The sequence below is a fragment of the Drosophila sulfurigaster genome, chromosome X (assembly GCF_023558435.1).
Source record: "Drosophila sulfurigaster albostrigata strain 15112-1811.04 chromosome X, ASM2355843v2, whole genome shotgun sequence".
In the NCBI taxonomy this organism is placed as follows: Eukaryota; Metazoa; Arthropoda; class Insecta; order Diptera; family Drosophilidae; genus Drosophila; species Drosophila sulfurigaster.
This window is the reverse complement of record NC_084885.1, coordinates 931,137-945,630: the sequence shown is the minus strand read 5'-3', so window position 1 is coordinate 945,630 and position 14,494 is coordinate 931,137. Positions and strand designations below refer to the sequence as shown.

The 14,494-nt window shown below is 43.0% G+C and overlaps 3 protein-coding genes and 1 pseudogene across 3 annotated transcripts in view; all 4 read right to left on the bottom strand.

The window, feature by feature from the left end:
• The window catches only part of LOC133849565 (uncharacterized), a 133,709-nt gene that overhangs the window by 73,603 nt on the left and 45,612 nt on the right, over positions 1 to 14,494 (bottom strand). The gene's annotated exons all lie outside the window — the stretch shown is intronic.
• LOC133848700 (uncharacterized) lies at positions 1,058 to 1,883 on the bottom strand. Its single transcript, XM_062284356.1, has 3 exons — positions 1,511 to 1,883; positions 1,358 to 1,448; positions 1,058 to 1,281 (listed from the first exon to the last, which is right to left on the bottom strand). The coding sequence occupies exons 1-3, from the start codon at positions 1,675 to 1,677 to the stop codon at positions 1,165 to 1,167; spliced, it is 375 nt and encodes a 124-aa protein (XP_062140340.1). The 5' UTR covers positions 1,678 to 1,883; the 3' UTR covers positions 1,058 to 1,164.
• LOC133848587 (uncharacterized) lies at positions 3,549 to 4,442 on the bottom strand. Its single transcript, XM_062284216.1, has 3 exons — positions 4,229 to 4,442; positions 4,076 to 4,166; positions 3,549 to 3,999 (listed from the first exon to the last, which is right to left on the bottom strand). The coding sequence occupies exons 1-3, from the start codon at positions 4,393 to 4,395 to the stop codon at positions 3,862 to 3,864; spliced, it is 396 nt and encodes a 131-aa protein (XP_062140200.1). The 5' UTR covers positions 4,396 to 4,442; the 3' UTR covers positions 3,549 to 3,861.
• Positions 9,324 to 13,925, bottom strand: LOC133847656 (protein aubergine-like; annotated as a pseudogene).

The following is a 14,494-nucleotide window of genomic DNA, read 5'->3' as shown; positions in this document are numbered from 1 at the left end:
TCTTTATACCCAATACCGTTGGGTAGCGGGGGGTCTCAGAGTTGAGCGCTCTTGACTGTAGCCTTCTTGTTATTTATGTTCTTAAATGATCAGCTTAAAAGTATGCAATATTTCGTTCTCCAATTACAAATTTGTATGGCATAATTGCAGGTTTGTTTACATAAATTAAAAACGTAAACAGTGAATTTTATTTTTTCGCCTGTTGCAATTCTCAAGTGGTTCTGGACGGGAGCTGGACAGTATCACTCTCAATGCGGGATGACGCCGCAACCGCTTGTCCGTCGTCCAATTCTAGCTGAGCAATGAGAAAACATACGATTAGTAGAAGGTTCGCAAATCGAGCAGGAAATTCAGTACTTACAGCCAAGGGCATTGATGACATTGCGCAGCGCCAGCAGACCCTTGTTAATGTTGACGGCCTTTTTGACAGTGGTGTCATTTCCGCTTTTTTCCCGTCAGGTTTGGATTTTATTGAAGTGTGATTACGGGAAAACAGCGGGCAGCGGGAATTTAAGCAGCTTTTTTTTTAGTTTACTTTTAAATTGAATTTAGCAGCTGAAATAGTTAGCGTTTCTTATAATATTCCACATAAGATATTTATCCATCTTTGTTACTGAATTTAGACATCGGGGATGATTCAAAAGCGACATCATCTACTCGATATGTTTTATTATTGTAGTCTGTTAAAACAATCATGCCTATCACTTGAATGTTTTTCGACAAAATGTGATACAAAGTATCCGTTCTCATCACTTTGTGAGAGATTTCAGCGCATAAGAGTAAATCAGATTCATGATGACGAATTGAAGTTATATACCCCGGCCCCATTCGATTTGGATTTTCTTGAAGTGTGATTGCGGGAAAAATGTGAAAACAGCCGGCAGCGGGAATTCTTTTTTTTTTTATATTACTTTTACTTAAATTTTAGAGATGTTTTAATTGAATTTAATGGCTCTGCCTCTGCAGACGGTATCATAGCGCGTTCCTGTGAAGAGCTTAGCATATATTCCCTGTGTTCCAGCTTGTACTCGTTGATCACAAGCTGATCCTCGTCCGGTCGAGTGAGTGGCATGCCTAGGGTGTTGCTAACACTGCACACCGACTCTTCTTGCAGTTCAGCCACTGGCTGGCTGTTGGCTTGTTCAGACTCCTTGAGCATTTCCTCTAACTGCGCACAACGTGCAACACGCACTCTGTTTTTTTGGTTGGCTGGCAACGCAAAGCCTGTTGTGGAAGATTAGCATCTTCATCAATCACGATCAACTCCGTGTGATGATATAACTGTAAATGATATGAAATAATGAATTTAGCAAGTCTGATGAGATCGATATATCTTGACTGTATACTATCAACTTACACTGTCATATTTGATCTTGGCTTCGTTAAGCATAGTCTCCAATCTTGTCAGCCTAGACTCGGTATAGCACGCAAACATCGCCGACGACATGCTATATATAAAAGAGATTTGACTAGCATTGTAATTATGATCATTTGCATAGTGTAGTAGTACTCACTCTCCAGGTTTTTCAGTTTTATCCACTTATCTTCGGTCATCTTATGCCTGAAGATCGTCATCAATGTCCCGACAAAGGGAGCCCAAGCACGTAGCTGCTGCACCTTTGCCCGATATGGTGAGTCCTTAATTACTTCCATAACATCATCTTCCGTGTCACTCATAGTTGGGCTTTTTGATTACAGCTTCTAATGACATGAAATGAAATCCAAATTTCCAAATTTTTTCAGAAATCACAAATACTATAGTTAATTCTGTATATACTCGTACAAATTGTCTATTGTATATAAAATTCGCGATTCTAGCTTTAAAATTACGCTTGCTATAGCTCTATCTCTTATAGTCCCTAAGATCCAGTGTTTCATACGGACAGACAGACATAACCTGATTGTCTTGACGGGGTCCCCGTTGCAGGTTCAAGTCGCCACGAGTACGCTCGAGCGATTTGCTGAACCACATGGGGGACACTGCATTCGCATCTAAGCCACAGATAACCGGATTGCTACCAGTAGTACGAGTATGGAATTTAAATACGCAATGTACGGCTCCAACGCAGTGTTGTATTGGCGATACACGGAGCTCAGGAGGATTGAGTCAAATCTTCCAGTGACACTCACGCATATGCCAAAGTCCGTGATGAGCGACTCAATCGGCATACAGATGGCATCCGGGTTGTCCAAAAAGATGGCAGCCTTCGAACGCCGATCACACGCATTCCGGACGGAATGCTCGTAATGCCGTGAGATCTGTCGACGAACGGTTTCTGCACCAAAGCGAACATGTGGCGGGAATCTCGCACCCGAGTTGCAAACTCGATGGTAGCGGCTCGACCTCGACCACAATTAGCTTGGATGAAGTTCAAAATTTTACCGACCACGGCTTCGACGCCATATGCACCATCTTCTTGAAGGCCGACGGCGAGAACTCCTCCTTGAAGTGGTTTTCATAGAGCTCGTCCATGAAAACCTCCGGGATGATCGCTGTGTCCACGTCGAACACGGTGATCTTCGACCTCACTCCACGGTTGAGCTCAACCTCCAGGCCGACCTCATTGAACTTCGCGTTGGCCACCACTTTATTGATTTCGTTCCTTGACGGCGTACGGATAACGGCGCCACCGCGCTTCAGTTCACGGACTTCGTGAACCCTAACGCCCAGAGCTGGACAACTTGGCTCAATACCTTATCGGCAATCTCCTTGCCCGACACTGTCGGGTCCTTGCTCGTCACCACAGCCGACCACGTTTCAACGGGTTTCTTGGCTGCAGGAGCACTTCTAGGCGCGGCCATCGGGCCAATGCCGGAGACAGCTCTGGTGGCAGCACCACCCGCACTTGGGGCCGTAAAGGGCGCAGCAGCTGGTTGGCACAACGCAACTTTCGACTCCAAGACGGCGTTTCGCACAACTAGCGCGGTCACCAGCTCGCTATGCCGGGCAGTTGCCTCCAAGACGGCGATGGCCACTAACGGCGCCAGTCCAGTGCGCAGCACAGCGGGCCTCACCGTCAGGTCCGCACCCGCAAGCTGAGCCAATACGGCATCAGTAACTTCCTTCACCACACTGGCAGCCACAAAGCTACCAGCAGGAGCTGGACGGGCAGGCGCACTCAGTCGGGCGACAGCGGCCACCGTAGCGGATGCAGGGGCGGCAGTATCAACTTCAGCGACTCCATCGGCGACTCCAGCGGCGTCTGCAGCGGCGACTTCGTTGGCGGCTGCTCCATCGGCGTTGGCTCCAATGAAGGAGACTGCCAGCCGATTAGCAGAGGATGCATCATCGCTGCCAACCAGGTTGGGCGACGATACAGCCTTGTTTCGCGGTCTTCTGCCTCGTTTCCCTCGTGGGCGATCCTCCGAGACGGACTCTCGCTCGATTCGCTGCATACACTGGCACTCGACCTAGTGTGCATCATGATGCCAACGGTCGCAGTTTAAACCGCGAAAGCAGTAAACCGCGCATGCAGTACAACCACAGTACAATTATAAATTACTGTAAACAAAGCACCGCAAATTCACTTATTTACACTCTCGGCGACTCAATCAGCATACAGATGGCATCCGGGTCGTCCAAGAAGATGGCAGCCTTCGAACGCCGATCAGCAAACACACGCATCCCGGACGGAATGTTTTTGAGATGTTTTAATTGAATTTAATGGCTCTGCCTCTGCAGACGGTATCATAGCGCGTTCCTGTGAAGAGCTTAGCATATATTCGCACTGTTCCAGCTTGCACTCGTTGATCACAAGCAGCTGATCCTCGTCCGGTCGAGTGAGTGGCATGCCTAGGGTGTTGCTAACACTGCACACCGACTCTTCTTGCAGTTCAGCCACTGGCTGGCTGTTGGCTTGTTCAGACTCCTTGAGCATTTCCTCTAACTGCGCACAACGTGCAACACGCACTCTGTTTTTTGGTTGGCTGGCAACGCAAAGCCTGTTGTGGAAGATTAGCATCTTCATCAATCACGATCAACTCCGTGTGATGATATAACTGTAAATGATATGAAATAATGAATTTAGCAAGTCTGATGAGATCGATATATCTTGACTGTATACTATCAACTTACACTGTCATATTTGATCTTGGCTTCGTTAAGCATAGTCTCCAATCTTGTCAGCCTAGACTCGGTATAGCACGCAAACATCGCCGACGACATGCTATATATAAAAGAGATTTGACTAGCATTGTAATTATGATCATTTGCATAGTGTAGTAGTACTCACTCTCCAGGTTTTTCAGTTTTATCCACTTATCTTCGGTCATCTTATGCCTGAAGATCGTCATCAATGTCCCGACAAAGGGAGCCCAAGCACGTAGCTGCTGCACCTTTGCCCGATATGGTGAGTCCTTAATTACTTCCATAACATCATCTTCCGTGTCACTCATAGTTGGGCTTTTTGATTACAGCTTCTAATGACATGAAATGAAATCCAAATTTCCAAATTTTTTCAGAAATCACAAATACTATAGTTAATTTTGTATATACTAATTGCCTATTGTATATAAAATTCGCGACTCTAGCTATAAAATTACGCTTGCTATAGCTCCCTCTCTTATAGTCCCTAAGATCCAGTGTTTCATACGGACAGACAGACATAACCAGATTGTCTCGGCTGTTGACAGTGATCAAGACTTTATATATTTTATAGGGTCGCAGATGCCTCCTTATGTCTATTACCTATGGGTAATGCTCTGCGATTTGTCGCGTGCGACCATCTTTTCACGCCACGAGCACGCTCGAGCGATTTGATGAACCATATGGGGGACACTGCATTCGCATCCAAGCCACAGATAACCGGATTGCTACCAGCAAGTAGTAGTATGGAATTTAAATACGTAATGTACGGTTCCAACGCAGTGTTGCAATACACGGAGCTCGGGAGGATTGAGTCAAATCTTCCAGTGACACTCACGCATACGCCAAAGTCCGTGATGAGCGACTCAATCGGCATACAGATGGCATCCGGGTCGTCCAAAAAGATGGCAGCCTTCGAACGACGATCACACGCATTCCGGACGGAATGCTCGTAATGCCGTGAGATCTGTCGACGAACGGTTTCTGCACCAAAGCGAACATGTGGCGGGAATCTCGCACCCGAGTTGCAAACTCGATGGTAGCGGCTCGACCTCGACCACAATTAGCTTGGATGAAGTTCAAAATTTTACCGACCACGGCTTCGACGCCATATGCACCATCTTCTTGAAGGCCGACGGCGAGAACTCCTCCTTGAAGTGGTTTTCATAGAGCTCGTCCATGAAAACCTCCGGGATGATCGCTGTGTCCACGTCGAACACGGTGATCTTCGACCTCACTCCACGGTTGGGCTCAACCTCCAGGCCGACCTCATTGAACTTCGCGTTGGCCACCACTTTATTGATTTCGTTCCTTGACGGCGTACGGATAACGGCGCCACCGCGCTTCAGTTCACGGACTTCGTGAACCCTAACGCCCAGAGCTGGAGCAGCTTGGCTCATTACCTTATCGGCAATCTCCTTGCCCTACACTGTCGGGTCCTTGCTCGTCACCACAGCCGACCACGTTTCCACGGGCTTCTTGGCTGCAGGAGCACTTCTTGGCGCGGCCATCGGGCCAATGCCGGAGACAGCTCTGGTGGCGGTACCACCCGCACTTGGGGCCGTAAAGGGCGCAGCAGCTGGTTGGCACAACGCAACTTTCGTCTCCAAGACGGCGTTTCGCACAACTGGCGCGGTCATCAGCTCGCTAAGCCGGGCAGTTGCCTCCAAGACGGTGATGGCCGCTTCCGGCACCAGTCCAGCGCGCAGCACAGCGGACCTCACCGTCTGGTCCACACCCGCAAATCAATAAATTCGAATAACAAGCGTAATTATCAAGCTACAACTGCGAATTTCGGTGTATACAATATAAACTAGAGTATTTATGATTTCTGAAAATTTGATTGCGATCAAATTGTGGAAGTTATTAAAAAAATACTTTTTTATATGCAAAAACGCCTTCTTACTAGGGGTCTTAGGTGCTGTCTTGGCCGACAATCTGATATATTGTGCCGTCTATGGTATATTTTGAATATGATACTATAACGATATGGTACTATATACCATTTGGTATAATTTTAGTATATTTGTATTATTTGTATATTTTGAAAATCTCATATATATATCTCACAGTCGAGCACACTCGACTGTAACTTTCTTACTTGTTTATTAATAGCTTTCAACATAAATAAATGAATAACAAAGTTCACTTAAAAAAAATATGCCAACTTAGCGCGCGTGCTTTTGGATCCAACAGCTGACTTTACAGCTGTTATGCTCAAAAGAGCTGGTAGATATACATGTTTTTGGTATGAGCCATAACAGTTTTATGTTCTGTTAATGCATTGACATTAACATTCTTCTAATTGGAACATTTTTCAAAAACGCCTAAATTCCAGCTAAAATAGAAAATGCCCCATAGTGCAGTGGCTTTAAGTTTTAAGAACATGCAAGATTTCATAAAATAATTATTAAGCATATCTTAAAAATGTTTTCACAAAACATGGTCTCACAGCTCTTTACTACAGATTAGTCTCTAAAGAGCTCTTTATACCCAATACCGTTGGGTAGCGGGGGGTCTCAGAGTTGAGCACACTTGACTGTATTTTTTATGTTCTTATAAAAAAAAAGCTTAAAAGAATGCAATATTTCGTTCTCCAATCACAAATTTGTATGGCAGTAAATTTTATATTTTCGCCTGTTGCAATTCTCAAGTGGTTCTGGATGGATTGCTACCAGCCAGCAGTAGCACGGAATCTAGATACGCAATATACGCTTCCAACGCAGTGTTGTATTGGCAATATACGGAGCTCAGGAAGATTGAGCCAAATCTTCCAGTGACACTCACGCGTATGCCAAAGTCCGTGATGAGCGACTCAATCGGCATACAGATGGCATCCGGGTCGTCCAAAAAGATGGCAGCCTTCGAACTTCGATTAGCAAACACACGCATCCCGGACAGAATGCCCGTGATGCCGTGAGTTCTGTCGACGAACGGTTCCTGCACCAAAGCGAACATGTGGCGGGAGTCTCGCACCCGAGTTGCAAACACGATGGTAGCGCCTCGACCTCGACCACAATTAGCTTGGATGAAACTAAATATTTTAATGTCTAGCTTGCACCCTCGCTAACACCGCACCATATATTGGGCACGTCTCCGACAGCATGTAATGCCCGGAGGGAAGCCCCTTGAAACGGCAGTTTCGGCAATCCACCGGGCTAGCACTTTTCGACACTATAGTGCAGTGGCTTTAAGTTTTAAGAACATGCAAGATTTCATAAAATAATTATTAAGTATATCTTAAAAATGTTTTCACAATACATGGTCTCACAGCTCTTTACTAGAGATTAGTCTCTAAAGAGCTCTTTATACCCAATACCGTTGGGTAGCGGGGGGTCTCAGAGTTGAGCACACTTGACTGTATTTTTTATGTTCTTAAAAAAAAAAGCTTAAAAGTATGCAATATTTCGTTCTCCAATCACAAATTTGACAGTAAATTTTATACTTTCGCCTGTTGCAATTCTCAAGTGGTTCTGGATGGATTGCTACCAGCCAGCAGTGGCACGGAATCTAGATACGCAATATACGCTTCCAACGCAGTGTTGTATTGGCAATATACGGAGCTCAGGAAGATTGAGCCAAATCTTCCAGTGACACTCACGCGTATGCCAAAGTCCGTGATGAGCGACTGAATCGGCATACAGATGGCATCCGGGTCGTCCAAAAAGATGGCAGCCTTCGAACTTCGATTAGCAAACACACGCATCCCGGACAGAATGCCCGTGATGCCGTGAGTTCTGTCGACGAACGGTTCCTGCACCAAAGCGAACATGTGGCGGGAGTCTCGCACCCGAGTTGCAAACACGATGGTAGCGCCTCGACCTCGACCACAATTAGCTTGGATGAAACTAAATATTTTAATGTCTAGCTTGCACCCTCGCTAACACCGCACCATATATTGGGCACGTCTCCGACAGCATGTAATGCCCGGAGGGAAGCCCCCTTGAAACGGCAGTTTCGGCAGTCCACCGGGCTAGCACTTTTCGACACTATAGTGCAGTGGCTTTAAGTTTTAAGAACATGCAAGATTTCATAAAATAATTATTAAGTATATCTTAAAAATGTTTTCACAATACATGGTCTCACAGCTCTTTACTAGAGTTTAGTCTCTAAAGAGCTCTTTATACCCAATACCGTTGGGTAGCGGGGGGTCTCAGAGTTGAGCACACTTGACTGTATTTTTTATGTTCTTATAAAAAAAAAGCTTAAAAGAATGCAATATTTCGTTCTCCAATCACAAATTTGTATGGCAGTAAATTTTATATTTTCGCCTGTTGCAATTCTCAAGTGGTTCTGGATGGATTGCTACCAGCCAGCAGTGGCACGGAATCTAGATACGCAATATACGCTTCCAACGCAGTGTTGTATTGGCAATATACGGAGCTCAGGAAGATTGAGCCAAATCTTCCAGTGACACTCACGCGTATGCCAAAGTCCGTGATGAGCGACTGAATCGGCATACAGATGGCATCCGGGTCGTCCAAAAAGATGGCAGCCTTCGAACTTCGATTAGCAAACACACGCATCCCGGACAGAATGCCCGTGATGCCGTGAGTTCTGTCGACGAACGGTTCCTGCACCAAAGCGAACATGTGGCGGGAGTCTCGCACCCGAGTTGCAAACACGATGGTAGCGCCTCGACCTCGACCACAATTAGCTTGCATGAAGCTAAATATTTTAATGTCTAGCTTGCACCCTCGCTAACACCGCACCATATATTGGGCACGTCTCCGACAGCATGTAATGCCCGGAGGGAAGCCCCTTGAAACGGCAGTTTCGGCAGTCCACCGGGCTAGCACTTTTCGACGCTACATGGCCGGTCTGCCCGCATTGGCGGCATACTTCATTCTTCAAACGGCATTGTGAGACCTTGTAGTCGAATCCCACACAGCGATGACACGCGTATGTACGGACGAGCGACCTACAGCGGAACGAAAATCACTTGATATAGACCCTCCCGGTCTTATCAAGCACCGCTTGCGCTTTTTAATCACATTCAAGTGTCAGATTGATTCTGGCACCATCAGTGACCGACCACGGTTTCGATTCCATATGCACCATCTTTCCGAAGGCCGCCGGCGAGAACTCCTCCTTGAAATGGTTTTCATAGAGTTCTTCCATGAAAACCTCCGGGATGATCGCTGTGTCCACGTCGAACACAGTGATCCTCGTTAAATTTTGCGTTGGCCACCACTTTATTAATCTCATTCCTTGACGGCGTACGAATAACGGCGCAACTCTAACGCCCAGAGCTGGAGGCAATCTCCTTGCCCGACACTGTCGGGTCCCTGCTCGTCACCACAGCCGACCACGTTTCCACGGGCTTCTTGGCTGCAGGAGCACTTCTTGGCGCGGCCATCGGGCCAATGCCGGAGACAGCTCTGGTGGCGGTACCACCCGCACTTGGGGCCGTAAAGGGCGCAGCAGCTGGTTGGCACAACGCAACTTTCGTCTCCAATACGGCGTTTCGCACAACTGGCGCGGTCATCAGCTCGCTAAGCCGGGCAGTTGCCTCCAAGACGGTGATGGCCGCTTCCGGCACCAGTCCAGCGCGCAGCACAGCGGACCTCACTGTCTGGTCCACACCCGCAAATCAATAAATTCGAATAACAAGCGTAATTATCAAGCTACAACTGCGAATTTCGGTGTATACAATATAAACTATAGTATTTATGATTTCTGAAAATTTGATTGCGATCAAATTGTGGAAGTTATTAAAGAAATACTTTTGTAAATGCAAAAACGCCTTCTTACTAGGGGTCTTAGGTGCTTTGGCCGACAATCTGATATATTGTGCCGTCTATGGTATATTTTGAATATGGTACTATAACGATATGGTACTATATACCATTTGGTATAATTTTAGTATATTTGTATTATTTGTATATTTTGAAAATCTTATATATCTCACAGTCGAGCACACTCGACTGTAACTTTCTTACTTGTTTATTAATAGCTTTCAACATAAATAAATGAATAACAAAGTTCACTTAAAAAAAATATGCCAACTTAGCGCGCGTGCTTTTGGATCCAACAGCTGACTTTACAGCTGTTATGCTCAAAAGAGCTGGTAGATATACATGTTTTTGGTATGAGTCATAACAGTTTTATGTTCTGTTAATGCATTGACATTAACATTCTTCTAATTGGAACATTTTTCAAAAACGCCTAAATTCCAGCTAAAATAGAAAATGCCCCATAGTGCAGTGGCTTTAAGTTTTAAGAACATGCAAGATTTCATAAAATAATTATTAAGCATATCTTAAAAATGTTTTCACAAAACATGGTCTCACAGCTCTTTACTAGAGATTAGTCTCTAAAGAGCTCTTTATACCCAATACCGTTGGGTAGCGGGGAGTCTCAGAGTTGAGCACACTTGACTATATTTTTTATGTTTGTTGAACTACTAAGCTTTTATAGTAGCTTTATTTTCACGTCTATTGTTTATAAATAAAACACGCAAGTTTCGAATTCAATTGTTTATTGAGATGGTACATATGTACGTATATGTAACCACCTTAGAATGGTTGGCTGTGACTTGCGTAGTACTAAGCTTCGCCACCGAAAATTCAAAAAAAAATTTTTTCAAAATTTTTTTGCGAAAATCGCTTTAAAATCGTTTGCCCATGCTTGCCCATCTTTTAGTTTTTCGAAAAAAATTTTCGTTTTCGAAATTTTAAATTTTGAAAAATTTTGACATTTTTTCGCAATGAATGAATCAATCGCCCACATCTCGAAATTATGAAAACTAAAGCTCTGCAACGGTAGCCTCAAGTGTTTTCAAGTCTGAACATATCTCAGAATTTAAAAATTTTAAAAAAATTTGAAGGTTTTCAACTTTTTTGATTGCCCATACAAATTCATCGTTTGCGCAAGTTTCAAAGTCTCAAATTTTTGCCAAATTTCAAAATTTTTCAAATTTTTTTGACTTTTTCAGACTGCCCATTTGCTATTTTCGTTTGCCCACCCTTTAGAATTTCAAAATTTTGCCGAATTCCAAAAATTTTCATACTTTTTTGATTTTAGCCTATGGCCCATACAAATTCATCGTATGCCCAAGTTTCAAAGTCTCAAATGTTTGCCAAATTTCAAAAATTTTCAAATTTTTTTGACTTTTTCAGACTGCCCATTCGCTATTTTCGTTTGCCCACCCTTTAGAATTTCAAAATTTTGCCGAATTCCAAAAATTTTCATACTTTTTTGATTTTAGCCTATGGCCCATACAAATTCATCGTATGCCCAAGTTTCAAAGTCTCAAATGTTTGCCAAATTTCAAAATTTTTCAAATTTTTTGACTTTTCAGACTGCCCATTCGCTATTTTCGTTTGCCCACCCTTTAGAATTTCAAAATTTTGCCGAATTCCAAAAATGTTCATACTTTTTTGATTTCAGCCTATGGCCCATACAAATTCATCGCTTGCCCAATTTTCAAAGTCTCAAATTTTTGCCAAATTTCAAAATTTTTCAAATTTTTTTGACTTTTTCAGACTGCCCATTCGCTATTTTCGTTTGCCCACCCTTTAGAATTTCAAAATTTTGCCGAATTCCAAAAATGTTCATACTTTTTTGATTTCAGCCTATGGCCCATACAAATTCATCGCTTGCCCAATTTTCAAAGTGTCAAATTTTTGCCAAATTTCAAAATTTTTCAAATTTTTTTGACTTTTTCAGACTGCCCATTCGCTATTTTCGTTTGCCCACCCTTTAGAATTTCAAAATTTTGCTTAATTTAAAAAATTTTCATACTTTTTTGATTTTAGCCTATGGTCCATCCAAATTCATCGTTTGCCCAACTTTCAAAGTCTCAAAATTTTGCCAAATTTAAAAATTTTTTTGACTGCCCATTCATTGTTTCCATTTCCCACCCTTTATAATTTCAAAATTTTGGGTTCTATGCGTCACTTGGCTATGTGAATCTTGCTTGTGCACATTGATTGATCGAATTTATTAGAAATAGGACGTGAATCTAAAAAAAAATGTGATTATTTTTTTTTATAATTACTTAAAAATTCAAAATAATCAAAATATTGTTTTGAAATATGAAAAATTAAAAAAATATGAAATATCTTATGTGAAATATTGTAGTAGCGTTTCTTATAATATTCCACATAAGCTATTTCTCCATCTTTGGTACTGAATTTAAATTTGTATTGCATACTTGCAAGTTTGTTTACATAAATTGAAAACATAAACAGTACATTTTACTTCTTTGCCTGTTGCAATTCTCAAGTGGTTCTAGCGTTGAACGTACTTGTATAGCTAGCATATTGACAAACTGCAGGGACTCGGTAAGTTCCAGACCAATTATAGTACATATGTGTCATTTTGTACGTTAGTATTTGTATCTTATCAGCATTCAGACCCATGCTGTCATGCAAAACATTGTAGTTTGTTGGAGAAACAGTACCTTGTTTTATGGCCTGTGAAACCAAATAGAAATCATAACGCTCGGGCAAAGTGACTCCATCGTCGACGACGGTTCCAGGTTCAGGATTTTTTTTTTATTAACAAAGTAACGTGTGTATTCTTTTTATTATAACAATAAATGCCAGATTGCAACCTTTCTCTCCTTCCGCCGATTTATAGATCTCGTCCAGTCGAGTTTTGAGGAATTTCTCCTCAATATTGAATACTTGATTTAGCTGACTATCACCTACACCGTCGCCGAAAAAGAGAATGCGATTGGACAAATTCCCATGATGCTCACGATATGCCTTTAGTGCACATGTCATATTCATTAATATTTGATTAGACACTTCCTGACCCTTCATATGCTCAGTAACTGAAGAGAAATAACGTGTGGAGGACTTCATATCCATAGTAGCTACAAAAGCGCCATATGACTTGTTTTTGTTCTTAAACGAGTGGCATACATCAAATCCAACGGTCATCAATTCATTTATAGGAAGTTTTATCATCCATGGAGCACCCATTAGTTTGGAATTCATTTGTATTACATCTTTGGTTGCAATCGACATAAGACCGTTTGATCTATCCGGGCGGGTACTGGACGATCAACACACGTTTGTTTCTTAATGCAACTATATTTCTCTTCGTTAGGAGACTTTATAACAATCATTACAATTCGTGGATTTTTAGCGGCAGCATTATCGATCGCTTGCAAATAAGTCCCATTGCGATCATCCGAAATTTCTTCATATCTGGGTTCGCTCATATGAAGTCTCATGTCTCCAGATGCCTGCATACGCAGCTTCACAAACTGCTGTACTTCACGCTTTGACCGACTTGGTGTTATGACATACCAACGTTTTATGTATGTCTACGTTTGTAAACATAGCGTCTTTACGACATTTCTATGTCCAATCAGCGCGGGCATCGCATAAATAGCGCCTTTGATATCCAAATACAATCTTCTGTGGCGGCAGAAATCGAGCACGTATCTCAACAAATGCAGAATCCAATTCAACATTCCACGATTTCAACATATTAACACTACTTTCCGATTTCTGCAGGCGCTGATTAAATGCACGCAACCTATCAATTCGTCGATCGGGATCAATTATAGTATGCTAGCCCATTGCCTTCATTAATTAGAAGTCAGATCACATATCGTCAGTTAAACCAGTAGCTCGAGCCAATTCAGGAATTAACATTATCAATTGAACAGCACCTCCTCTTATAATATTCCACATAAGATATTTCTCCATCTTTGGAAAATAATACTGCTGTGGATAGTAAGCATCGAATGGAATTATGGCCGGGGTATATAACTTCAATTCGTCAACATGAATCTGATTTACTCTTATGCGCTGAAATCGCTCAAAAAGTGATGAGAACGGATACTTTGTATCACATTTTGTCGAAAAACATTCGAGCACATGATTATCAGGGTGCCTTTAAGCGTGAAGTGATAGGTGTTGAGCCACGAAGCTTTTTTAGTAGCTTTATTTGCACGTCTATTGTCTATAAATAAAACACGCTAATTTCAAATTCAATTGTTTATTAAATGGCACATATGTACGTATATGTAACCACCACTTTGGACTATTTGGCTGTGACTTGCGTAGTACCAAGCTTTGCCCCCGACACGATAACAACAGATTACAGATCAAGAGTCAAAACAAGAGTAAGAGGCAATTAGCCGATCGAGCTGCAAGCGATCGCTAACAGAGAGCATACAGCGCTGCCGGCAGACGATGTCACAGCATTGCATTAACATGCGCTGTCTGCTGCTCCCGACATACTCCCGCCGTTGAAAGCCTATCTTTCAACATCATCCTTCAGGGACAGTAGACAGAGTTTGTTTATGGCTCTCCGGGTGCTGCCACACGTCGTCTTTAACTCGGCAACTCGACACTCGCCGTCCTTGCCAGGGATGAGCGCCATGACACGGGCTAGCGGCCACCGAAGAGGAGGCAAATTTTCGTAATTCATCAAGAACAAATCGTT